Below are 26,269 nucleotides of genomic sequence, written 5' to 3'. Positions count from 1 at the left end.
CATGTCAGTTTGCTCTCCCCTGCAGGAAGAGCTCTTGGCATGCCATGCCTAGGATGCTTTTTCTTAGATGTCTTATTTTACATACCCCATCAAGAAAAGGCTTTTATGGACTGACTTCGAGATTGAATTTAAGAATTTCCCAGTTTTAAAGGTCACTCTCATGCTCTCCTGCCAGCTCCGGGGAGAAAACAAACCTACAGTTCCCCACAGAGCCAGCCAGTGTCCTCATTCCAGGGAGACATGGGGCTGAGGCACAGGGAGAGATGCTGGGACCCAGGATAGCGGCCAGAAGGAGATGAGAGACCTGTGTTTTGAGGGTGACAGTCACAAAGAGAAGTGGGTTTATTCTTTCTTGGCTTTATTCCTGCCTTTGCTGTGGACAGCACCGAAAGGCAGCAGAGGCCAAGCTTTGCTGTGCCTGTGTGCAGCAGCATTCCAAGACCTTTAAGCCACAGCTCTCCTAGTGCTTTCCTTCTGCTCATCCCACCTCCAGTGCTGCTATTTCGCCCTGCTACCTTCAAATTCCTGTCAGTTATAATTTTTGGGCATCTTGCCATTTTCATGCCCTGCTTCCTACTGTGCCACATCCTGGTTCAGCTGGATCTGGGGGCGCTGTGCATTGATCATGAGACCTTGCTGGGTCTGAGGGGTCCTGAGTCTGTACAGTGCATGTTCTCACAAAACCTTACAAGTTTTCATAGGGCAAGAATAACTCTGTGTAAGAGCTGTAATACAGGCTGGATTGATATACTGTGGATAAAGCAGAAAGGCTGGGATGTCAGTTAATCTCTCACATTGAACTAGAAGCTGGTCTTGATACAGGACAACCACTTCTGTGTTCCAGAGACCAGATCCAGCCAGCAGAGGATGGGATTTGATCTTTTGGCCTCAAAAGCAGTTCCTCCTCCTTCAACTAAACCCAGTGCAATGATGTTACTGGCTTGGTGAGCATGCTCACAGAGCCTGGGGCTGCTCTTGGAGGCTGAAGAGCAGCTTGGGGAGCTGTGGGGCACCCATGGGGGCAGGAGCCATCAGCCACTCTGCATGGCAGATCCATGTGTGTTGTGAGAAAGGGCTGTGCTGGTCAGACTGGGAGTTTGGAAGGAAATCAGGGGTTTTGCCTTTTGTAAAATTTTCCACTGGTAATCTCATCCAGGATGCACTCGGATGCTGCTGTCCAGAGGGGCACTGAGATAATCACCACACTTTTCCCAATCCTTGCACCAGTTCAGAGCATTTGTGACCTTCAGCCACCTCCCTCTTCCCATTCTGTGCCAGAAATAACCTATAAACCTCTTCAAAACTGCTGTTTTTTCCTCACAGAAAGGTTGCACTTGGGAGCTGGTGAGACAGCGTGCCTCTCTATCCCTCTGTCCATCCATCTATCCTTGTCCCCCCCTCCATCGTCTCCCTGGCAACACTGAGTGCACATCCTGGAAAACTTTATCCGAAATCTGCTCTGGGCAGCTTTCCAAATCCATGCTAACCTTATTAGGTGTCTCTGGGGCCTTGGCTGGCTAATCAAATTAGAGAGCACTAATGGCAGAGAGGACTGGGAGTGGGTAGAGAGCAGTAAAACATAGTGTATACTTAGTGATAATTATACTTGCTTTGTGGCATTGATTTATATGCCTGCCCCCCCTCTTTTTTGTTTTCATTGTCTTCAAATGCAGCTATTCGGAGGAAGGAAAATGGCTGGTATGATGAGGAGCACCCGCTGGTGTTTCTTTTCTTGGGATCGTCTGGAATAGGTAACATTTGGGTTGTGGTGAGGGGGATGGAGATCCCTGAGGTTAGGGGGTGGGAGCTGTTGCAGGGCTGCAGGGTCGAATAAAATACCAGTTAAACACACTGTCATCCTTCAGCTGGTCACCCATCATCCAGCAGGGTGACCACAGCTGGACACCAACACACACAGCCACATCCAGCCTCATGCTGAGTTATCCTGGAGGACAACCCCCGTTCTGAGTCTCAAAAAGGGGCAGTTTTCAAAATAAAAGTGTTATTTTCACAACTTTCCAGTGAAAACCCCTCTATTCCAGTGGGAATAGTGGGATAATAGTGGAAATTTGCTGCCTGCAAACTGAATCTCTGCTTGTCTGCTCCTGTGGGCACAGGTTGCTTTGGAACGACGGGATTTTATTGACACCAATAAGATTTGTCCTCCAGCACAATCAAATGCCACATGACAGCTGATCAGTTCATGAAATGGTCCAAATGACTTTTAGTTGTGGAAAAAAACCCCAACAAAACAGCTTTAAAGTAACTGATCTGTGACATTTGGAACAACCTCAGGGCTTCTCCTGCCTCCACTGCTTCTTGCAGGGCTCAAGAAGGTGCTGGTGCTCCAGTGCTGGTGGGGTTAAGGGGCACAGGCAAGACCATGCTTCTGCTCCAGGGCAGTGCCAGGCCAATCATTAATTCCAAATGAGTTGCTATAAAGCTTTATAAAGCCAGGATAAAATATTTTTGATACTTCATTGCCATGCTACAGCAGTTCTGAAGGCTCAGGGATGTAAATTGTTGGCTCTTCCACTCGCATGGCCTTCCATGGGGACTTTACGTTCCTTTCTTTTATCTTTTCTTCTTTTCTCTTCTCTTCCTTTCTTTTCTTTTTTTTCTTTTCTTTTTTTTCTTTCTCCTTTCCTTTCCTTTCCTTTCCTTTCCTTTCCTTTCCTTTCCTTTCCTTTCCTTTCCTTTCCTTTCCTTTCCTTTCCTTTCCTTTCCTTTCCTTTCCTTTCCTTTCCTTTCCTTTCCTTCTTTCCTTTCCTTTCCTTTCCTTTCCTTTCCTTTCCTTTCCTTTCCTTTCCTTTCCTTTCCTTTCCTTTCCTTTCCTTTCCTTTCCTTCTTTCCTTTCCTTTCCTTTCCTTTCCTTTCCTTTCCTTTCCTTTCCTTTCCTTTCCTTTCCTTTCCTTTCCTTTCCTTTCCTTTCCTTTCCTTTCCTTTCCTTTCCTTTCCTTTCCTTTCCTTTCCTCTCCTCTCCTCTCCTCTCCTCTCCTCTCCTCTCCTCTCCTCTCCTCTCCTCTCCTCTCCTCTCCTCTCTCCTCTCCTCTCCGTTTCAGGCACCCTTACACATCAGGAGCTCTGATCCAAAGTCAGCAAAGCTCAAACTGAAATCAAATGCAAAATTTTGGCAGAGATTTATCAGGTGGAGCAGAGCACACCCCATGAATTCCCATTTTTGTAGCCCTTTTTTTTGGCGATTTGCTGATCTGACCCACCAGATCTATTGTTCCTGCAATACAGCTGTCAGCAGATGTACAATACTCCAGTAAGAGTGTACTTTTTAATCTAACTTCCTTTTAAAAACACATTTTTTTCAGAATAGTTATTTCTGTGCCTGGTCATTTATTTTTCAGTGTGCAGGTAAATCCCACAGGGATCCATGTGTAGTGCACTGCTGACGGGTGTGTGAGGGACAAGTGTGAACCCCCAGAGCATCCATCCTCCAAAGGCCTGACAGGCTTGACCTCAGCTTTGCTGGTCACCCCATGAGCCAAAATCAGACCAATCCTTCCCCTGATCAACCTGACAAAGCCGGAAGTGTTGTGCTGGGGTGTAGCAGCAGGGAAAAGGGGTTTTCTGGCACCCACACTTCAGTAAAACTGTCTCTTTAATGAAGTTTTTACCCAGATGGATGGGATGGGAGCACAGGACATGGCCTGGCATGAGCTGGTGCATGTGTTCACCCTCATCAGGGTGGATTTTCTCCATTAGTGATTGTTCCTGATCCCAGATTTTTTTTGCCATCATCTTATACACAGCAAAAGGAAAAAAACACTCCACTTCCCTGAAATTCTTTATTTGGAGATTACAAGGCATTGTACAAGGAACTTGGAATATTGAGGGTAAATATAGCAAAAATCTGATCTATCCACATCGTTTTTGGGGAAAAAGTCAAGAGCTTTGTGCCAATCATGTGAAAATCAATTAAAGCTGAAGGAGCCAAAGCAGAGATGCTGCTATACTAATGCACTGCTTCACCCAGCCCACACTGGGAACTGCAGTGGGGTGTGATCCTGGAGATAAAACAGCAATACCCACTTCCCGAGAAAAATACATGTATTGGTCACAGGAAGTTGCAGCTGTGGTGCTAGCAAAGCTGATGAACAGACAGAAAATGGACAGCCTGGTGTAATGCAAGCTTTTTCTTTCCATCTCTGGAACAGGTAAAACAGAGCTGGCCAAGCAAACAGCCAAGTACATCCATAAGGACGTCAAAAAGGTAATGGCTCATCCTAGCTTTGTGTTGGCAGTAAAGGGCTGGGGGGGTCATCAAGGGGTTTATTGTGTGGCTGTTCTGTCCTGAGAAAGGGCTTCTGCTGCACTGAGAGAGACCTGTGAAGGCCGTGGAGTCACAGACAGGCCTGGCTTAGAAGGGCCTTTTAAGCTCATCCCTTTTAAGTTCCACCCCTCCTGTCAAACACAAGGGCACCTTCCACTAAACCAGGTTGCTCCAAGCCACATCCAAATTGGCCTTGAACACTTCCAGGGATGGAGCAGCCACAGCTGCTCTGGACAGCCTGTGCCAAGGCCTCACCACCCTCACAGCCAAGAATTTCGTCAGTCTAACCATGCCCTCTACCAGTGGGAAGCCATTCCCCCTTGTCCTGTTACTCCAGGCCCTTGTCCTGAGCCCCTTCAGGCACTGGAAGGGGCTCTAAGGTCTTCTGGGAGCCTTCTCCAGGCTGAACACCTCCAGCTCTCTCAGCCTGTCTCCAGAGCAGAGAGGCTCCAGCTCTCGGACCATCTTCATGGCCTTCTCTGGACTCACTCCAGCAATTCCACATCCCTTTGATATTGGGCTTCTGAGCTGGAGGCAGCTCTGCAGGTGGGGTCTCACCTGAGCAGAGCAGAGGGGCAGAATCGTCACCTCACCGTGCAGCTCACACTGTGGGATCAGCCCAGGACACTGTCTATGCTTCTGTCTATGTCACCAGAATATTTGAATTGTAAAAATTGAATTGGATATAACATTTGTGCTCCTTGGTGGATCTTGCTCTCATTTTGACATCCTGTGTTGTGAACATATTTTTTTGCATCTATTACTAATACCACTGTAAACTGTTAGAAGGATAAAATTCCAGAAATCTGTTTTCCATTGTTCCCCAGCTTCCTCAATTGTTACATCCTGCCACTACGGACTGTAACAATGCAACATTGATTTCCTGCTCAGAATTTTAAGTGCTGAAGTGTTTGGTATTCAGAAGCAGTTAAATCATGATTTAGTTTGTTACCCAGTGGGCAGTTGTTAGAGAAGATGGGCTGGAATTATTCCATGGAGGTGGTAGCTTTGCAGGAGGACACTTCAGCAGCGTCTGAGGTTTCCATTCCATTCCTTTCTAACCTGTTCTGTTCTTTCTAGTCTATTTTGTTCCAATCTATTCCAATCCATTCCATTCCATTATAATCATTTCAATCCAATCAATTCCAGTCTATTCTACTCTATTCTATTCTATTCTATTCTATTCTATTCTATTCTCTTCTATTCCCTTCCATTCCAATATTTTATGCTGTTCCATTCAAATCTAGTCTATTCTATACCAGTCTTCTATTCCATTCCATTCCATTCCATTCCATTCTACCTATTCTAGTCCATTCAAATAAATTCCATTTTCATCTTCTAGTTCCTTCCTTTTTATTTCAATATTGTATTCTCTTCTATTCTCTTCTATTCTGTTCCACTCCATTCCATTCTATTCAGTCCCAATCTTCTCTTCCATTCCATTCCATTCCATTCATTTCATTCCATTCCAATCCAATCTGTTGCATTACATTCTCTTCCATGTTTCACATTTAAGCCTCTGCCTACCTAATAAGAGCTGCTTAGCTCTCTCCCACATGTGTGGTCATGTGTCCAGTCCTAGCTGGCCGCCTTGTTCCCAATGGGCTATCGGAGCTTTGGGAGGTCTCAGGGGCCTCACCGGGGCTCGAGCTCTCGGCCCTCCCTGCTGTTCTTCTCTGCTCTCGAGGCAGCAGCTGTCGGCCTCACAGTTCCCAGGTTGCCCGATGGGCGACAGGGACCACGCAGCAGAGGCGGGTGCCTGTCGAGCAGGAACGCAGCGGAGTCGTCGGTCACCCCCCGTGACAAAGAGAGAGTCCAGCGAGTGGGAGTTACCAGAGCGCAGTTTATTGAGGATGAAGCAAGCTGGGGGCGCACTGGGAGGCTCCCGGGTAGGGCGGTCCACACAGCTACCGGGTGCAGGGCACGGCGGGGCTGGAATTGTGGCCACACCACACGGGAGAGCAAAGGCACGAGGGTTTTGAGGGGAGACACGGGGTTTCCAGGGGCGGGACAGCAGGGGCAGAGCCAACGGGGCCCCGGAACAATATGAGGGACAAGCGGGGGAGCAAATGAATGACAACCGGGGAAGGGATTACAAAGAACCAATGAGGGGAGCACGGCAACAGAACATTCGAGCAGGGGCCAGCAACAGGGGTGGTAACAGGGGTGGGGAAGCAAAACTTCAAACCAATGAACTTAAGGCGAAACTTTCCAGGGGAGGGAGAGTGCGGTTCATGGCCCGGCCTCCTCCGAGCCCCAGGAGATGGCGTCCTCGGTGGCCTCCTCGTGGATCGCATTGGCCACTGGACCTGGGGACTCGGGATCCGCAGCATCGGGCCACCGCACCTCTACACCTCCCCCTTCTTTACTAAATAAAGAGCGAAGGTTCTTAACTAAATATCTCTTAATTAACGCGAAAGAAGCAGCAATCAAAGCAACCGCAACTCACATGGAGCCAGGGAAAAGGAGGAAAGACAAGCAGAGCTGCGCATAGATGAATCCCTCTCCCCTACATTATAGGCCATGGATAAACAATGCAGCAACATATGTAGAAAGAAGACCAAGCCGGAACCAATGCTATAAAAACAGCTGTTCTGGTTTCTTTTCCTCATACCTCTATAATTGCCTTCCAGAAGCCATAAATCCTGGATCTCAAGCACCTTCATCCCTAATCCCGCACATGGAACTGCTCAATGGCCAGACATCCAATGGGGAAGTCAGTTAAACCCTGAGTCTTGTGTTAATTTGATAGCAGCAGGAATCTGGGATTTATTAGCAATGAGCCAGCTCAGCCATTGGTGCCCTAATGAGAGATGAGAGGGTGTTGTACACCACACAGGCTCTGATGAGGGGCAGCAATTCAGGAACTGACAGATTAAGAAAGGAAAACCTGGAGCTGTCATTTTTTTATCTGCAAGACAAAGTCAATTTTTTCCATCTTGCTCTGCACTGGGCAGTTTGTAGGTATTTTAATAATTTTCAGGGAAATTATTGTGTGGGACTATTTTGCCCAGAGAACCTGTGTCTGTCACATCCCTGAAGGTGTTCAAAACCAGGCTAAATGGGGTTTGGAGCCATTTGGTCTAATGAAAGCTGTCCCTATCCATGGCAGTGGATGGAATGGAATAGTCCTGAAGGTCCCTTCCAACCATTCTCTGATTCCATTATTTTCCCAGGTAACAAGTGATGGGACTAGAGGAAACTGCCTCAAGTTGCAACAAGGGAGGTTTAAGTTGAATATTGGGTAAAATTTTTCTGTTCATCTCTGGAAAACGCTGCCCAGGGCAGTGGGGGAGTCTCCATCCCTGAAGAGATTTAACAGATGTGTGGATGTGGCACTTGGGGACATGTGTTAATGGTGAGCTTGGTAGTGCTGGGGGAACAGTTTGGCTCTGTGGTCTCAGAGGGCTTTTCCAGCCCAGACAGTTCGGGGATTCTGTTCTCTAATGCAGGGATCCCCGTGTGACAGTGTCCATGTGTGTGCCATGTACATGTCCAGATGAGATGTATTCCCAGACGTATGTCTCCTCCACCGTGGACAGTGGTTATGTCCAGCTGACCATGTCCAGGATGATGATAAGTTCAGACTTGGCTTCTTCTTGGTCAGCTGGATGAGATGATCACTGTAGGTCCTTTCCAACTGAAATACTCCTCTTCCCTCCCCTCCCCTCTCCTTCCCTTCTTTTCTTTTCCCCTCTAGGATGTGGATTACAGCTCGATGATCAGGACATTCAGTACCTGCAATGAATCATCAGCTTTTCAAATGCAAAATGGACATTTGGGTGGAAGCTATAAATTCTCTAACGCTATTATCTGTTTCAGGTGATCATCCACAAGCCCAGTTCACCTCGGCTTTATGATTTTTGTTGGATTTTTGTGGAGGGGTGTTGCATTCTTCTTGTGATTGATTTTTAAAAAGCTGAACCACAAAAATATCCATTTTATTTAGAAAATTTCAGCCCTGTCAGTATTGCTCCAGCTCTGGCAGTGAACAGATTGATCAAATCTCATCTTAAGTCTCTTGCAGGGTTTCATCAGACTGGACATGTCGGAGTTCCAGGAGAGGCATGAGGTCAGTAAATGGTCTCTGAGGGGAGCAGCTCCAAATTTAATCTAGAAAAAATGGGTATTTTGGAGTGTCATGTTGGGAGCACAGCAGAACAACAGGAGTTGCACCAAGTTGTGCATTAAATTGCAAGTAAATTGCCTTTAGAAAGCAACTTTAATTGAGTGTTGTACTTTAGACATGGTACTCCCCAATTTAGTGCTCCCACTTAGACACTCTGAACCACAAGCCACCTACTCAATCCCCACCTCCACTTGTCCCTCCCCACAGCAGCAGGCTGGAGAGGAGAACTGGAGGCTCAAAAGTTAAAGATGATGGGTTGGGAAAAGAACAGTTTACTGGAAACAGAAATGGGACAAGAAAACAAACAAGCAGTAATATAAATAACAAAAAGTAAAAGTGAGAGAGAGAGAGTGATTCACATGCAAAATTCTCAGTGACCCAACCCAGCCACAGTGACCTCCCCCAGCCGTGCCCTCCAGCTGAGAACCAGCAGGTCCCTCTGCTCCCAGCAATGACATGAGGCAGGATAGAATATCCTCCAGGTCCAAGCCTTGCTCCTCCTGGCTACTGCAAAAATTAACATTGTCTTGGCTGGAACCAAGACATTGAGGCAAATTAGGAACGGAGACCAAAGCACAAGGAAAACTTTACCAGTATGTGTCCAGTGCTGTGGGTTTCCTTGGGGGGGTCAGCCCCTGGAGAGAGAGCAGCTGAGAAGAGATGGTGGAATCCAGAGGATCATCTTGTTCATGAAAACCTGCAGCCATATGCTGTTCATCACCTACCCATGCCTAGGTAGGCACAGCTTACCCCAAGCCCCTTATCCCCAAAACATTGCCAAGTTCAGTGTGGGATCATTGCCTCAGCTGACCTTCCATGGAGGAAAGGAGGAGAATCCAGCAGAAGACAGGACAGTGGTGCCAAGTCCAGCCCTCCCATCGCAACTTCTGTCAAATTCAAGTGCCACGTGAGGGGTGGGACATCTCACCAGGGTCACCCCTAGAGCTGAGGGGTCCTAAACCCCTCTGGAGTGCTCTGTCTCCCCAAAAAGCAGCAACATTCTAGCAATGAGAATGGTAAAACACTGGGACAGGTTGCCCAGAGAAGCTGTTGTCAGAAATATTATTCCTGTTGTCAGAAATAATATTCTATATAACCATGTAAATTTCTAAACTTCATTTAAAAAAACCACTGTGTCAAGAAGTGATGACATAGGAAAAGTATTTTACTTGCAGCCTCTTCCCACAAAGCCTACTTCTGGCTTTGGTTCTGCACCAGGACCACCTGCCACTCATAACCCTTTGAATTCTTACTCTTAAAAAGGCTAAAAGGAATGAAAACATATCTTGGACATCTGGGACAGGTTGCTCAGAACCTGCATAGCAAAGCAGGGCTGGTGCCTTCCCACTTGCCCATGCCCTCTCCTTGGATTTTGCTGGTTCAAGCTCTGGGCAGAGTAATTGCTCAATCCTTGTTTTGCTTAATTGTTGGTTATGAAGCTGATTTTGGAATACCTGGGGTGCAATAGGTGTCACAAAGAACATAGAACTTGTTTTGTCAGCAGCTAAGAGTGGTGGCTGCCTAACAAGCTACCAGAAGGGCTTCATTCCCAGTGTCCATGGATCAGCCTTCACCTTTCCTGTTCCTTCCTCCCAGGTGGCAAAATTCATTGGCTCACCACCTGGCTACGTGGGCCATGAAGAGGGTGGACAGCTCACCAAAAAGCTGAGGCAATGCCCGAATGCAGTGGTACTCTTCGACGAGGTGGACAAAGCCCACCCCGATGTGCTCACCATCATGCTGCAGCTGTTTGATGAGGTAAATCCACATGTCAGGTTAGAGTCAACTAACAGAAGGTGACTGTGAGGTGTGAGAGGGATGATAGATGGAGGACTGAGATGATACGGGTTGGGAGGGACCTTAAAAGCTCATCTAGTCCACCCCTCCTGCCATGGGCAGGGACACCTTCCACTATACCAGGCTGCTTCAAGCCCCATCCAACCTGGCCTTCCAGGGATGGGGCTGCCACAGCTTTTCTGGGCAACCTGTGCCAGGGCCTTGCCACTCTCACAGGAAAGAATTCCTTCCCAATATCCCATCTAACCCTGCCTTCTGTTGGTGTGAAGCCATTCCCCCTTGTCCTGTCACTGCAGGCCCTTGTCCAAAGTCCCTGTCCAGCTCTCTGGTCAATTTTGAAGGCTCCAGTCTGTCTTCAGAGGCCACCAAACTCCAGGGCAACATGCTGGAAGGTTTTGGAGGGGTTTTTTGTTTTTCTTTTAAGGATTAATAACACCATTTTTCTTGCATAGATCATCACAGCAGCAGTTCAATGTGAAATCAATTCCTGTACCAGGCACTTGACAGGGCAATAACCCAAATGTTAATATCAAGCACCCAACAAGGATTTGTGTCATTGTGCTGGATCTGTACTGTTGGAGATGGATTGAGGAAAGAAACAGCCTGGGGAGATGCTGCTTTTTTCCTTATTTCCCTCTCTTTTTTATATAGTTAATCAAGAGCACTGGTACTTTGGAAAGGTTCCTGGATTGGTTTGGGGGGCTAAGGGTTGATGCCACCGCAGCAGTGAGGGTGCTGAGCAGCCCTGGTTTGCCAGGTGATCCCACAGGGATGAGGAGCTCTGCTGCTCAGGTCACTCTGTTACAGCCATGACATGGTTATTTGTGGGCTCTGCGTAGCTCAGACTGCAGCCACAGGTAGGGTTAGGGTTAGCATTAGCATTAGCATTAGCATTAGCATTAGTGCTGAGATGAGCCTGGGACTTGTGTCAGGCCTAAAACCACCACAGAAGGTAGGCAGAGGGCCAAAGGCTGGAGAGTTACGTATGGACAGCCACACAGTCATGGAGTCTTTGAGGTTAGAAAAACCCTCTGAGACCATCAAGTCTAACCCTTCCCCCAACACTGCTAAGTCCACCACTAATCCTTAATGCCGTATCCACACAGCTTTTAAATCCCTCCAGGGATGGGGATTCCAGCACTGCCCTGGGTAGACTGTGCCAAGGCTGGACAGCACTTTCAGGGAAGAAATGTTTCCTAATATCCAACCTATACCTTCCCTGGTGCACTTGAGGTCATTTATTCATGTCCTGTTACCTGGGAGGAGTCCAACACCCCTATCCCAGATCCAACCTCCTGTCAGGGAGCTGTAGAGGGTGAGAAGGTCTCCCCTGAGACCTTTTTTCTCCAGGCTGAACAAGGACATGGACTGCCCCAACCTTCCTCCTGGCAAGGCATCTCCCAGTGCTTCCATCAGTTCTATCCTGGATGGGGTAGGCTAGCACCATGTGCCTGACAAGTTTCTGCCATTCCTGGGACTTCTCCAGCCTCATCCTTGCTTCCTTCCTCCTGAATCCTTGGGCATCCCTTCAAAATTAAATCCACTCTGGGGAAAAATGGAACCCATGTTCTTTTTCCTGGTGTTTTGGCTGTGTCCTCCAGCACCTACTGACACAGCTGGTGTCATCTCGGTGTTGTTGCAGGGCAGGCTGACAGATGGGAAGGGGAAGACCATTGACTGCAAGGATGCCATCTTCATCATGACCTCCAACGTGGCCAGCGAGGAGATTGCACAACATGCACTGCAACTCCGGCAAGAGGCCATGGAGATGAGCAAGAAAAGAATCGCAGGAAACTTAGGTACTGGAATTTCAGTCTCCAAATACCTAAAGAATCTCTCTCCTTCTAACACAATTTTGTTTGACACCAGCTCAGCCATCCCTCTGCAAGGGGCACACCCAAACACCTCAGTCACCTCTCCACTGGTCCTAACTTGTCCACACAACTTGGGAATGCTCCTCTGCCAGGAAGTCATGAAATCCCAGAAGGGTTTGAGTTGGAAGGGACTTAAAAGATCATCCCATTCCAGCCCCCTGCCATGGGCAGGGACACCTTCCACAAGACCAGGTTGCTCAAGCCCCGCCCACTGGAAGGCCTGAAACACTTCCAGGAAAGTGAGTACAGGATGAAACAGGCTGAGAGGTTGGACAGAGCCTTAAAGATGCAAGCTCCCTCTAAGGGATACAATCTCAAATAATGAGGATTTCAGAGCAGGTAGTTTGAAACTGGATGGTCTTTAAGGTCCGTCTCAACCCAAACCCTTCTGGGAGTCCATGGTTCTCTTTATCAAATCACTATTCTCTTTCTTTTGGGACCCTTCCAAATGCTTCCTGCAAAAGACTGTGGGTTTCAGTTTCTCATATTAAAGAGGAAAAATTTTATTTCCTCTCAGTCCTTCCCAAAAGAACTGAGCTTAATGAATTTTATTTCCTTGTGGAGTGGGAGCCCTGGCCTCATACATCAGGCTCCTGGAGAAAAATTTCCCAAAATGTGAATTAGGTAATAAAAGGGGAATGAGGAGAGCAAGGGCAGTCTCTAAGATTGGAAATTAACAACTTGATATGCAACCTCCAGTGCCTTTGCTGGTAACTTCAAGGGTGGAGAGATGAACAGTGATGCTAGCACCAGGGACTGTCCCTTTTAGGCAGTGTTTGTCAGACAGAGCAGAGGGAAAGCCTGTTTCCATCAGGTGCTGCTGTGCCTGTGGGCAACCAGGCAGCTGTGGACAGTGACTGCATCCCTTCTTTTCTCATCAGTCTTAAAAAACTTTAGAGTTTTTAAGATCCTTTTATGATCTTAATTGTCTGGATGCCACATCTTTCTCAAGGTATCCAGCAGCCTGTGCCATCTTAGATACACCATATTCCTGCATCGGCTCCACAGGAGCCGGAAAAAACGTTGGAGTTTGGCATCAAATCTATTTTTCAGCTCCTTTCTCTCTGTCTCTTCCTTTTTCTTTGGAGAAGTGGCTGTCGACACTGACTTAATTCAGAATCTTTAAGCTTCAGTCAGGCTGGGTAAAGGACAAAGCACATTGTCGACTGAACTGTCCAGAATAACATTTGAAAATGCCAAACGTTTCCCTGCTCAATGAGGAGAGCATTGAATTTTAATTTCTGGGACAGTATGGCTGCAGCAGGAGAGGAGCTGAAGAGGGCATTTGGGCACAGCAGCTGCCCTCAGTTGGGTTTTGAGGAGCTCCTGCCCATTTTCTGAGCTCTCAGTGTGGAGATGTCACGGCAGGAGGTCACTAAAGTGCCTGGCAGGCAGATAAATGGGAAGATAAAGGGAAGGAGCTGCTTCCCCAACAGGATCTGCATCCACCAGTGGCAGCAGGATATTACGCCTGAGAAGTGGGAATGCTGGTAGCAGTGCTGGCTCCTCTGCCTTTCCTGTTCTCCTCTGCCAAAACACTGGGACAGACCTACTGCCATCCCTGCCCATGAGAGAGGGGTTGGAACTGGATCAGGTGATTCCAGGGCACCCTGCACTACTTTGGGCATTAGGGGGAACCACCTCACTCCCTACAACTCCCTGAACAGAGGATGTAGCCAGGTGGCTATCAGTCTCTTCTTCCAGGTAGCAAGTGATAGGACAAGAGGAAATAGTCTCAGTTTATGCCAGGAGAGGTTTAGACTGGCTGTTGGGAAAATCTATTCCCAAAAAGGTTGTCCAGCCCTGGCACACGTTGCCCTGGGCAGTGGTGAATTTCCCATGCCTGGAGAGATTTAATAGATGTGTGGATGTGGCTCTTGGGGACCTGGTTTAGTGATGGGCTTGGCAGTGCTGGGGGAACACTTGGAGTTGATGGTCTCAGAGGGCTTTTCCAACCTAAACCACCTGTACAGTGCAGCCTGAGAACCCCTTCTGCCACTGCTGGTGAGGGGCAGCAAGGCTTCAAAGCTGGGACAGGCTCCCAGCACCCAGCATGGGTCCGTGTCCCCTGCCCTGTCTTGCGTGCCAGGATCCAGTCCACAGCACAGGCATTTGTCTCCCTGGGAGCACCCTGGTGTCAAACAGCACATGGAGGCAAATGGGTGCAGAATGGGTGAAGCTGTAGGAAGAACTGGGGTGATGAAGACAAAGAGGAAGGTGGCACTGGGAGGAAGATGGGTGACGCTGCATCCAAGCATCCAGAGCAGCTGGGAGCCAGGATTTGAGAGCAGCCAGACCCTGGCTCCATCTGCAGTCAGCGAAGGGAAGTAGACTGCAGCTGGAGCAGTGCTGCAGGCACACTGAACATGAGTTTGGTGTTCACTGAAGAGACTGAGCTCTTCCAGTGCTCACAGAGCAGCCCCAGAGGGCCAGTGTGCTCTGTGTGTCATGTCGTTGGCGGCTGTGGAGCCCAGCTGGGCGCTTCAGCTGCCCAAAACCTCTGGGAGCAGCTCCTGTAGACACAGAGTAGGAAGCAGAGGCAGAGGCAGAGTAGTGTTGTATGGCCATTCAAGGGAGCAACATCAGCATAGGATGTTTCCCTGGAGCACCACAGGATACCCAAAACTGCTGTCCACAATGCCAAGTGCAGGGACACCCCACTGCCAAAGTAAACTGCTGTGCACATCTGGAGGTCCCAGGTCTGTCCTGTAGTACTCCCCAGATCCTTCCTCACCCTCAGCTCCAGCTGGTCCAGACAGCAGTGAAGCTGCTGTCCCAATGTCCCTACTGACACCCCCCATCCACCTCTCTTCCAGATGATGTCCAGATGACCAACAAGATCACCATTTCCAAGCAGTTCAAGGAAAAAGTTATTCGTCCCATCTTGAAGGTATGAACAGTGTTTTCGTGACTCATGTTTCAGGTGTCCTGAGCTTTGGTCCCAGACTCCTCTGCGTTTCTCTCCCAGCTATGAGAGAAGGGGTGTAATCCCACTAAAAATGTTGGAGGGACCTTTCAGCAAGATCAGAGCCCAGCAGAAATAAATCCCAGCTTTTTTACTCTTGGAGCAGAGCCACGATGCAGGGTGGGAAGGGGACACAGGACAGGAAGTGCTGCAGTGCGGTTTGGGGGTTCTCTGCTCTCCCAAGGTCAGGAAAACCTGACTGCAGTGACATCCCCTTCACCTTCAGTTTCTTTAAGATGTGTCTGAAGCACCTCAAGGTGCTGTCCAGGTCCATGGTGTGGAGGCCAGATGGCTCCTGGGAGCTGGGGGAGGTGGGATGATCCATAGGGAGATCCTTCTGCAGTGCCACTCTCACTGCTGTTCCCATCAGGGTCACCATTCCTCTCCCTGCTGACCTCCTCCCTTGTCCCTGCAGGCTCACTTCAGACGGGATGAATTCCTGGGGAGGATCAATGAAATTGTTTATTTTCTCCCTTTTTGCCACTCAGAGCTCATCCAGCTGGTCAACAAAGAGCTCAGTTTTTGGGCCAAAAAGGTAAAAAAAATGGCAATGGCTTTAGAAGGGACTTCCCAGAATAACTCTGGAAGAAATCCCTGCCAGAGCATCTATCCTGTTGTGTCTCTTTACTATCATCATACAAGCTGTTGAACTTGGGGTGTTGGGGAGGGTGGAGACCTCTGGGAGCAGCAGAGATGGTTCCTTTTGGACTGGAGCAAGGATGAACTCCAGGCTGCCTTCAGAGATGCCATTTGTCTTTGCACATCTGAGCTCTCTGGGGGCAAAATGGGATTTTGGGGTCCCTTTGTTGTGGTGGAACTGGCTTGGTAGAGCTCAGCCCTTCTCAGCACCGCACCACACCACAGTGTCCTCGCTGCTCAAAGAGAAGGGTGCCGGGCTTGCTGAGGGGCATCCATAACTTTTCCTCCTCTTCTTCCCCTCCCCCCCCGGCAGGCCAAGGCAAGACACAACATCACACTGCTGTGGGACAGGGAGGTCATGGATGTGCTGGCTGATGGCTACAACATTCACTATGGTGCCCGCTCCATCAAACATGAGGTGAAGGCAAGAGGGAAATGGGGGTGAAGTTCATGTTGTCACCTCCAGCCCCACTGCCCAGGGAGAGCCAGGACTGGAAAGGCATCAAAAGACAGATGGAGTCACTGGAGTAAATCCAGAGGAGCCCATGGAGATGGTCTGAGGGCTGCAGCCTCTCTGCTCTGGAAACAGGCTGGGAGAGTTGAGGGTGTTCAAACTGGACAAGAGAGCCTAAAAGGAGCTCCAAGGCAGCTGGAGATGGACTTTGGACAAGAGCCTGGAGTAATAGGTTAAGGGGGTATGGCTTCGCACTGCCAGAGGGCACAGTTAGATGGGAGATTGGGAAGAAATCCTTGGCTGTGAGGATGGTGAGGCCCTGGCACAGATTGCCGAGAGCAGCTGTGGCAGCCCCATCCCTGGAAGTGTTGAAGGCCAGTTTGGACAGGGTTTGGAACAACCTGGTCTAGTGGAAGCAACCTGGTCTAGTGGAAGGTATCCCTGCCCATGGCAGAGGGGTATGAAATGTTATGAACTTTAAAAAGTCCTTTCCAACCCAAATCCTGCCATGATTCCATGACTGTGGGTCTGACCCTCCTTATCTCTGGGGAGATGTCTGTGGTCTGAGGGAGGAAGTGGCACACCCACACTTCATAGACAGGGGATAAGTGGGAAAAGGAGACAGTTGCATGATTCTGCACTACCTGAGGGTGGGAATGAGCTGGCCATCTCCTTGGGAGTATTTCCACAGGGTTTTCCTGTCAGGATCTGGTCTGTTTTTCAGGTGGAGCGTCGCGTGGTGAACCAGCTGGCAGCTGCCTATGAGCAGGACCTGCTGCCACGGGGTTGCACCCTCAGGATCACTGTGGAGGACTCGGACAAGCAGCTGCTGAAAACTACAGAGGGGTCTTCCCCCAGCACAGAAAAATCCAAGGTGCCAACCCTGCGGCTGGAGATTGTGGAGAAGGACAGCAAGGCCCGAAAACTGGAGATCCAGGCACCACTGAACCCTGAAAACATCACTTACTTCTTGTAGGCAGCACTGGGCTCTCACAGTGGCAATAAAATACCCCATGAATTGGAGTGAGCGGTGTCAGAGAGGGCAGAGCCGCAGTCCTACTACCGCTGGACATGGACACAGGCACAGACACAGACACAGGCAGGAGCTGCCCCAGGGTGGGCATGAAGGGCTCTGGGGATGCAGCTGTGGGTGACAAGGTGTCATTCAGGGATGGGTCAGTGGAGGGTCCTGGAGTCTCACAGGGTGTTGGAGTTTTTTAAGGAAGGAGGAAGTGGATTGTGGACCATGCAGGAGCCGAATGGATTTGTCATTCCATGAAAGGGGGCTTGCTGGGGTAGCTGGGCTGGCAAGGTGGGGGACTGGAACTGAGTGTGAGTATAAAAGCCACCAGGCACTTGCTCTGTGTCATCCCCATTCCTTTATGGCAATAAACATGCTATGCGCATCCAACCCTTTGTGTCCCCAGAAGGAGCAGCCATTGGGACCACCATCCCAGGGCACTTCTGGGTCTCTTGCTCATCACCAGGAGCCAGGAATGTCAGCAAGAGCAGGGAACACCACTGGAAACTGGGACCCACTGTCAAATCTTCCCAGCCCAGCCAGGCGACATTCTGGTGCAAACCCCTTGCTGGATCTTTTTCTCATTACCTTCTTCCAGAAAATAATTAATATCTCAGGTGGAACTGAGCTGTCCAATTTATTCCCATGGAGACATGGAGTCTGTGCCCCTCCCATGGTGATTCCTTCAGAGAGCTGCTCATGGTGGAATGGGAGACATGGTCACTACTGGGGCCACGCCGACCATGGGTTTTGAGGAGTATAGCATGAAATACATACGGAAATTGAACCTCCCCAGGATTAATGAGCCCCAAGTCACTGTCCCTTGGGATGCAGACAGGATCCCCATCCCACTGTTACCCCCTACCCTGATGTCCCCATGGGGGTTTGGTTCTGGTGCTGGCTCTTGTCTTCCAGGGATATGAGGAGGTTTGGTGGGGGATGCCTTGAACCCCCTTCCTATCCCGGTAGCTTTTCCTTGGCTTAATGTCAGGGGCTGGAGCATGGTCCCATCCCTGAAGGGTTTGGGAGTGTCACCAGGCTCTGCTGGAGCCTCTCAAGATCAGATTCACTTCCACAGATGCACATAGGTGTGCGCTGAGGTGTGCAATGAGTTCTGCATGCATGTGCATGGGAGCACAAAAGTGTAAGGTACATGTGTGCATGGTGGGCACCTCTGAGTACAGCTGTTCTCTGGAGTGTGCCCTCGGGTGTGTGCTCAGGTGTGCATGGGGGTACAGATGTCCACGGGGGTACAGGTGTGCCATGCTGTGCTGGGTCATGCCATGTCACACCATGCAATGCCACCACACTATGCCATGCCATATTGTGCTATGTTGTGCTGTGCCAGGTCACACTATGGCATGCCAAGTAACATCATTCTGTTCTATGCCATGCCGTTCCGTTCCACACTGTGCCACCCTCCACCATGCCACGTCACACCATGCCAAGCTGTGCCAGCCCCATGGATTGTAGCCCCACAGGCAGGAGCCGGAGCCACATGGCACTCCTTTACCCTTTGAGATGGTCTTCTTGGTGCCAACACAGGTAAATGGGCTCCCACTGCCAGGAAGAGTGCCTGGGTGCATGGGATCTGGAGGAAGAACCAGTGGGCTGTGCTGGACACATTCAATTCCCAGCACCCTAACCCCATGCTGGCTCCTGATCCAGTCAGGGCAGAGGGTGCCACCAACATGGGTGTTGCAAACACCCTGGAGCACCCCAGCTTTGTCCCCAGGAACAATGTGGCAGTGGATAGAGGCCTCTGGCACCATTGGGAGCAGCTGTGGAACTGGGGGACCCACCAGGACCCACTGGCACATAATCTGGGGGACTCCATGGGGCAATGAAGGCTGGAGAGTGTGGAAGACAGGGAGATGATGAGGTTGGTGCTACCACCCCAACCAAGCTGGGACTAGAGCTGGGGGAATCTGGAGTGTGACCAGAGGAGATCCTGCAGAGCACTCCCATCAGAAAGGGTCCAATCGTCATGGGACTTGTTGGAGGGGTTCCATCACAGGGGGTCCACCCATCAGAGGAGATCCCATTTGAGGAGTCCCATTGGAAGGAGTCCCCCATCAGACCAGTCCCTTTAGAGTGGCCCTATCAGAGGGGGTCCCATTTGAGAGGGTCCCATCAGCTCCCCCCACCAGCTCTGGAAGAGCCCCAACCCACCCAGGCACATGGACATAGCCCCCAGCACACAATGAGATGGAGGAACAGGTGTCCCTGTCCCTGTCTCCTGCACTGTGCCCAGCCCTTCCCGCTGCCAATGTCCCCTTTTGGGAACAGGGGCAATCAGCCTCCAACCCCCTCCCCATTCGGCAGCACTGGGGACAGCTGAGCACCCTGCTGCCAGCACCCATCTCTCTTCATCTACCACAATCCGCAGGGATCACCCACATCAACATCCCACGGGAGCCGCGGGGATGCAGGACAACTCACTGGCCCTACACCCCAACTGCGCCCCATCTCACTCCCCTCCGTGTTCCCCTAAATCTGCTCTCCCCCTACACCTCCCTCTCGTCCTCGCCCTCCCGGCTCTCCCCGGCTCTGGGTAGCACCAGCAGCTCCTTGCGTGGCAGATTGCTGCCTAATTAGTTTAGAGGGAAAATTTAATTGAATTAACTTTTCACAGCTCCAGCAGCCCGACAGTAGGGCCTCGCTCCGCGCCAGCCCCACGCCCTGATCGAATTAACTTGTTTAGCAACCTGCCCGCTCGGCCGCGCAGCTGGGGTGGGCGCGGGGGGGCACCAGCAGCACCCACCGGGGGCCCGGGGGCTCGGGCGGGGGAGCGGACACAGAGACGACCCAGCCGGGGGCAGTGGGGGTTGTTGCCACGGAACAGAGTCCAGGAGGGAACAGGACGCTTTGTGGCTTAAGACGTGGAGCAGAATGCAGGATGGGCATGGGCAGGGCATAGGGCAAGACAGATGGCAGGGCATGGGCCAAGAGACAGGGCAGGAGATGGAGCAAGATGTGGTGCAGGACACAAGACCGGATACGGGGCAAAACACAGGGCAAGACACAGGGCAGGATGCAGGGCAGGAAACGGGGAAGGACACAGGTCAGGAGATGGCACAGAATATAGGGGAGGAGGTGGGACAGGATGCGGGGCTGGATATAAAGCAGGACGTGGGGTAGGACAGATTCGAACCAATCCCACAGGACCCAAGCAGAGTCCATTCCCCCCCACCCCCGTCTCCCCCCCGACCCCCTGGGGGGCCAAAGCCCTTCATTGGGCACAATTAGATTTTTAAATCCTCTTTAGTGAAAGTGTTTGTCTTGAAAATGTCCCAAATCCCGCCAAATCCTCCCCAAATCCCCCCCATCCTCCCTCCCCACATCCCCCTCTGTTGCCGCTGAAAGAGGCGAAAGCTCTTGCCTTGGTCCATGCACGGGGGTGGGGGGATGGGGTGCTTTGAAATTCATCCGGGCTGAAAATTGGAGAGGGGAATTGCAAAGGCCAGAGCCCCCTGAGGAAAGAGGGGTGGGACTGAGCACCCCTCCAAAGCCGCCTGCTCTCCCCATGCACCCAGGGACGGTGGAGGGCACCCAGTGATGGGGTATGGTGGCGTTGCTGCCCTCCTGCCCCTGAGATGCTCAGCCCCAGAGGAATGGCATGGCATGGCATGGCATGGCATGGCATGGCATGGCATGGCATGGCATGGCATGGCATGGCATGGCATGGCATGGCATGGCATGGCATGGCATGGCTACAGGGATGAAGATGCGGATAGGACGGGGACCGGGACGGGACCGGGACGGGACCGGGACGGGGATGGGATGGGATGGGATGGGATGGGATGGGATGGGATGGGATGGGATGGGATGGGATGCCACGGGATGCCACGGGATGCCACGGGTTGCCACGGGATGCCACGGGATGCTGTGGGATGCCGTGGGATGCCGTGGGGTGAAAATGGGGATAGGATGGTGATGGCGTTGGAGACAGGGATGATACAGAAGGATGGGGACACGGGGGAAGGTCCGAGCGCTGGTCCCAGACGGGCTCTGCCGGGTGCTGCTCCGGGGGGTGCCCAGGGGCAGCTCCATGCCCCCGCCCCGAGGTGGCGGCTGCCGGAGTCGGCCCGAGGCGAGGGGTGCGTGAGCCCACGAAGGGTTAAGGGGGGCGGGGGGCTGCGGGGAGGGGGGGCGTCGGCTCCGCCCGCTCCCGCCGTCCCCGGGAGATATTGTCATGCAAAAGCCCCCGGCAAGCGCAGCCTTTGTCCACGCTCCCCCCGCCGGTATATTAACGGGCCGGGGCGGCGGCGGAGGGGGCGGGCGGGGGCCCGGCGGGCAGGAGGCGGCGGGGACCGGCGGGCGGCAGACGGGGCCGCACGGGGCTCGCCATGGACTACTCCTACCTCAACTCCTACGAGTCCTGCGTGGCCGCCATGGAGGCGAGCTACGAGTTCAGCCCCTGCAGCCAGGCGGGCTCCTTCCAGTACAGCCCCATGCGGGGGGGCTTCGGGCCCGCGCCCGCCTGCGCCCCCCTCGCCTCCGCCAGCTGCGCGCTGGGTGCCCTCCGCGACCACCAGCCCTCGCCCTACTCGGCAGGTAAGGGAGAGGGACCCCTCCATCCTCCGGGAGCCACCATGGACTCCTCCCGAGCAGCCCCTGGACGGGCGTGAGGGAGCGGCCGCGCCGTCGGGGCTGTCAGGGATCGGAACTGGCAGGGACTGGGGCCGCCGGGGCTCGGGACCGGCGGCTGCCGGTGATGTCAGGGCTCGGTGCCATCGGTTGCCGGAGCCGTCGGTGTCCTGCACCGTCAGTGCTCGATGCCGTCGGTGCCCGATACTGTCGGTTCCCGGAGCCGCCGCTGCCCTGTACTGTCAGGACTCGATGCAGACAGTGCCCGTTACTGCCGGTTCCTGGGAGCGCCGGTGCCCGATCCCATCATTTCCCGGTGCCGTCGTTGCCCAGAACCGTCAACTGCTCGGTGCTGTCTGTGCCCGATACCGTCGGTTCCCGGTGTCGACAGTGCCCGTTATTGCCAGTTCCTGATGCCGCTGATGCCCGGTACTGTCAGGATTCGTAGCCATCGGTTCCCGGTACTGTTGGCGACCGATACCGTCGGTTCCCGGTGGTCCCAGTGCCCAACACCGTTAGTTCTTGATGCCGCCGGTTCCCGGAACCGTCTGTTCCCGGTGCTGCCAGTACCCCTTCCTGCAAATTCCCGGTAGTGTCGGCTCCCGGTACCGTCAGTGCAAGCTGCCACCGATGCCCGGTGCTGCTCGTTCCCATTGCCGCCGGTGCTCGGCACTGTCAGGCTCGATGCCGTCGGTAAGCGCTGCAGTCGGTCCTCGGTCCCGTCAGTTCCCCGTGACATCGATTCCCGGTGCTATCGATTCCTGGCACTGCTGGTGCTAGGTCCCGCCGGTTCCCGGTGCTGCCGGTGCCCGCAGCCCAGGCTGACTCTGCCTGGCTCTGTCCCCACCGCCCTCCGTCCCGGGTCTCTCCGCTCGCCTCGGCCGGTGGGAATGAACCCCCACAAGCACTGCCGAGGATCCCCGGGGATCCCTGGAGTGGTGATGGCCCCAGAACGAGGCTGGGGATGGTTCCCGCTGCTGGGACCCCCCTCCCCGCTCCGTATTCGTTGCCACCGCGCTGGCTGTGGTTGCGCCGACAACGAAGCAGCTGCCGATCGGTACCGGCCGCCCCATCCGCACCGGCACCGCATCTCCCCCCCCCAGCCCTGTTCCTGCCCCGAGGCCCCTCGTCCCGCGAACGAACGGGGCCGGGAGCGCAGCGGCGGCCGACATCCATCCCTGCCCTCGTCCTTCCTGCCCTGCCCGCCGAGTCCTGCCTGGTTCATCCTCCCGGTTCATCGTGCCCGGTCCATTCCCTGATTCATCCTGTCCTGTCTTCCCCTTCTCAGTTCAGCCCAGCCCCGTTCGTCCTTCCTGGTTCATCCATTCTTGACCGGCTCCTCTGCCCGGTGCATCCCCTGCCCGTTTATCTATTCCCGTTCTATTTCTTCCCGGTCTACCCTTGCCCAGTCATTCCCTGCCCCGTCCTTCCCTTCCCGGTGCACCTACTTCACTCTTACCCAGTTCATCTTCCCGGTTCATTTATCTCTGACCAGTGTCCCCTGCGTGGTCCATCCCTTCCCGGTTTATCCCTGCCCGGTTCATCCCTGCTCAGTCCATCCTTGCCTTGTGCATTTCTTCCCAGTTCACTACTGCTGAGTTCATCTTACCCGGTTCATCTATCTGTGGCCAGTGTCCCCTGCCCAGTCCATTCCTTCCCATTCATCCCTTCCTGGTCTATTCCTTCCCGGTTCATCCCTGTTCGATTCATCCCTGCCCAGTCCATCCCTGGCTAGTGTCTCATGCCTGGTGCATCCCTTCCCGGTCCATTTCTTCCGGGTCCATCCCGTCCTGGTCCATCCCTGCCTGATGCCCCCTGCCCAGTGTCCCCCCAGTGTCCACCACGGCCCTCCCACTGTATCGGCCGCACTGACCACCCGTTTCCCTCCCAGTTCCCTACAAATTCTTCTCGGACCCGTCGGGGATCAACGAGAAGAGGAAGCAGCGGCGGATCCGCACAACATTCACCAGCTCCCAGCTGAAGGAGCTGGAGAGGGTCTTTGCCGAGACCCACTACCCCGACATCTACACCCGCGAGGAGCTGGCCCTCAAGATCGATCTCACCGAGGCCCGGGTGCAGGTCAGCTCCGGGGAGGGCCGAGGGGGCCGGAGGGTGTTGGGGATGGAGGTGGGGCGCTCTGATACTGCCAGAGCAGGGACCCTGACCATGGGACGCTTTCGCTCTGCTCTCTGCATTGGGAGTGGGGACAGAAAGGGACTCTGCCTTGGCACCACCGCAGTCAGGGGACAGATTGCTGACACAGCCTCGCTCTGCTGGGAGCTCCTGGGGACGCTCCCGGGGCTCAGACTGGCTCCCAGTGGAGTGCGGGCATTAGTTCATGCCGCAGCACTGTCACTGTTACCAATGATTTAGTCCAGTCCCAAACACCTTGAGGTTGGTGAGAGTCCATGGAGGAGAGAAAGTGGCCCTTATGTGGGTGCAGATGCCCCCCGTGTCAGTGTAGATTTCCGTTGGGGGATGCAAACACCCCTGTGCCAATGTAGAACCCTCTTTGTGGGGTCCTTCTGTGTGGGATCCTCCCTGTGCCAGTGCAGACCCCCATTGTGGCTTCAGATCCCCCCCAGTGGGTGAAGACATCCCCTTTGTCAGAACAGCTGTCCCCATAGGAATGTAGGGACCCACAGGGGTGGGTCCCCTCCCTGGCCCACTTCCTCCCAGGGGAGATGGTGAGTGAAGCCGACCCCACTGTCAGCACCATGGGGAGCTGGGGGTTGCAGGCTGTGCCGTTGGCCACACGAGATGCAGGTGTGGGTGCAGCATGAAGATGCCCCCTTCCCATTTCCCTCCCCTGCCATCGCTGCAGCTCACGCCAGCGCCTGGCGTCAACCTCACCAATCCACATTATTGTGGATACATGGATCTCTCCGGTGATATGGAAAACACTTCCCCCGAGGGAATGGAGAGCTGTGAGGGGCACCCCGGAGCCTGGGAGGGCTGCTTGCACCCACGGGCTCCCCGAATCGCCAGGGACGGTGGCATGGGGTGCTACCATGCCCTCCATCCCCTCCAGGTGTGGTTCCAGAACCGTCGAGCCAAATTCCGCAAGCAGGAGCGTGCGGCCAATGCCAAGGGCGCCAGTGGCACCGGCACCACCGGGAAGAAGTCGGAGGCGCGCTCCTCCTCAGAAGACGACGAATCCAAGGAATCCAATTGCAGCCCGACTCCAGACAGCACGGCGTCCCTGCCTGCTGCTGCCATCGGCAGTCCCGGCGGCAGCCTGAGCCCCAGCCCTGGCGCGGGGGCACCCCTGGGACCCGGCCATGCCCCCCAGCCCCTCAAGGCACCCCTCTGGGCAGGGGTGGGGGGCGGCAGCGGTGCCCCCAACACGGCCGACTTGCTGAAGGCCTGGCAGCCCACCGAGGCTGTGCCGGGACCCTTCTCTGGCGTCCTCTCCTCCTTCCATCGGAAACCAAATGGCATCAAGACAAACCTCTTCTGATCACTGAATCACCGGATCCGGCTGCCCCCCAAATCCTCTCGACCCCCACCCTGCACCCTCCACCCATAGCCCCCACCATGGACTCAGCCACGATGCTTCAGCAAACGGGGAGACGGAGCAGGGACCGCCCCCCGCCACCTCCCGGACCCTGCGCTGATGGGACGGACCCGGAGCTGGGGGCAGCTCCCACCGTCGCCCGCGGGTGCTGCGGGACCATGGGGGTGCAAGGCGGGGGGCACCACCCCCATGCTCACTAAGCGTGCCCCTAGCAAAGCCTTCGGTTTTGGGGGCTCCCGGTGCACTCCAGGGTTGGGGGCAGATCTGGGAGTCCCCACAGCACTGCGGGTACTCCAGCATCGCCCCAGGAGATCCCTCCCTCAATTGGCTGTGCCGCTGGGCTGGGGGCGAGGAAGCACTTTATGGGGGGGCTCTGGGGGCACGGGGTGGGCAGTGCCGGGGAGTCCAGCATGGAGATGCCCCTTGCTGTGGGAAGGGGGTGATACCCCCAAATCCTGCCTGCTGACATGGATTTCTCCCCAGCAGCACCCTGGCAGGAACAAGACTTCCCCCCCCACCCCCGAAGATTTTGGGGAGTAAACGCAGGGCTGGGAGGTTCAGCATTCACCTGCATTGCTGCGGGCACTGCCAACGGGAACAGGGCACCAGAACTGCTGGGGTGAGGTGGCCCCCCTGAGGGGGCTGTTGTGGGATGGACGCGCCGGAGCAGCCAGCAGGATGCCTCGGAGTAGCCATGACCCCTTGCCAGCAGCAGCTGGAGCTGGCACGGGTGCAGCTGGGACCCCCCCTGCACATCCCCATGACCTCTCAAAGGGTCCCCAGAGGGTGGGGTGCTGGTGGGCCCCTCATGCCCAGCCAGTCACTGTACTGGTGCTGCCATGGTGGTGGGCTCCACGGCATGGTGAGCATGCTGGCAGCCCGTCCATGTGTCCCTGTTCCCCCTGTTTCCCTCCCAGTCCCCCCGAGGTGGGTTCCCCACTTTTTTTTTTGTTTTTTAACCATTCTGTAATTTATTACTCATGTTTGCAAATGCCACT

At 53.5% G+C, this 26,269-nt stretch overlaps 2 protein-coding genes across 5 annotated transcripts in view; both read left to right on the top strand.

Annotated features, from left to right (window-relative positions):
* CLPB (ClpB family mitochondrial disaggregase) overlaps positions 1-17,554 on the top strand; it is a 71,465-nt gene extending 53,911 nt beyond the window's left edge. For 2 of the 4 annotated variants that reach the window (XM_085073966.1, XM_085073948.1), the window contains 9 exons: positions 1,674-1,751; positions 4,170-4,225; positions 8,313-8,357; positions 10,011-10,172; positions 11,854-12,010; positions 14,902-14,975; positions 15,466-15,585; positions 16,003-16,107; positions 16,868-17,554. In XM_085073966.1, the coding sequence (XP_084930092.1) occupies positions 1,674-1,751; positions 4,170-4,225; positions 8,313-8,357; positions 10,011-10,172; positions 11,854-12,010; positions 14,902-14,975; positions 15,466-15,585; positions 16,003-16,107; positions 16,868-17,119 (1,049 nt within the window). In that variant the 3' untranslated portion in view covers positions 17,120-17,554. The remainder of the gene's footprint in view (positions 1-1,673; positions 1,752-4,169; positions 4,226-8,312; positions 8,358-10,010; positions 10,173-11,853; positions 12,011-14,901; positions 14,976-15,465; positions 15,586-16,002; positions 16,108-16,867) is intronic. The other 2 variants (XM_085073957.1, XM_085073974.1) reach the window with 2 other exon arrangements.
* Positions 17,555-21,472: 3,918 nt separating this feature from the next.
* PHOX2A (paired like homeobox 2A) lies at positions 21,473-25,612 on the top strand. Its single transcript, XM_085073935.1, has 3 exons — positions 21,473-21,721; positions 23,646-23,833; positions 24,786-25,612. The coding sequence occupies exons 1-3, from the start codon at positions 21,514-21,516 to the stop codon at positions 25,212-25,214; spliced, it is 825 nt and encodes a 274-aa protein (XP_084930061.1). The 5' UTR covers positions 21,473-21,513; the 3' UTR covers positions 25,215-25,612.
* The last annotated feature ends 657 nt before the right edge of the window (positions 25,613-26,269 follow it).

Source organism: Lichenostomus cassidix, chromosome 1, assembly GCF_008360975.1.
Source record: "Lichenostomus cassidix isolate B80296 chromosome 1, HeHo_3.0, whole genome shotgun sequence".
Classification (NCBI taxonomy): Eukaryota; Metazoa; Chordata; class Aves; order Passeriformes; family Meliphagidae; genus Lichenostomus; species Lichenostomus cassidix.
Note: the sequence above shows the minus strand (reverse complement) of the source record. Positions and strands in the feature narration are given on the sequence as shown.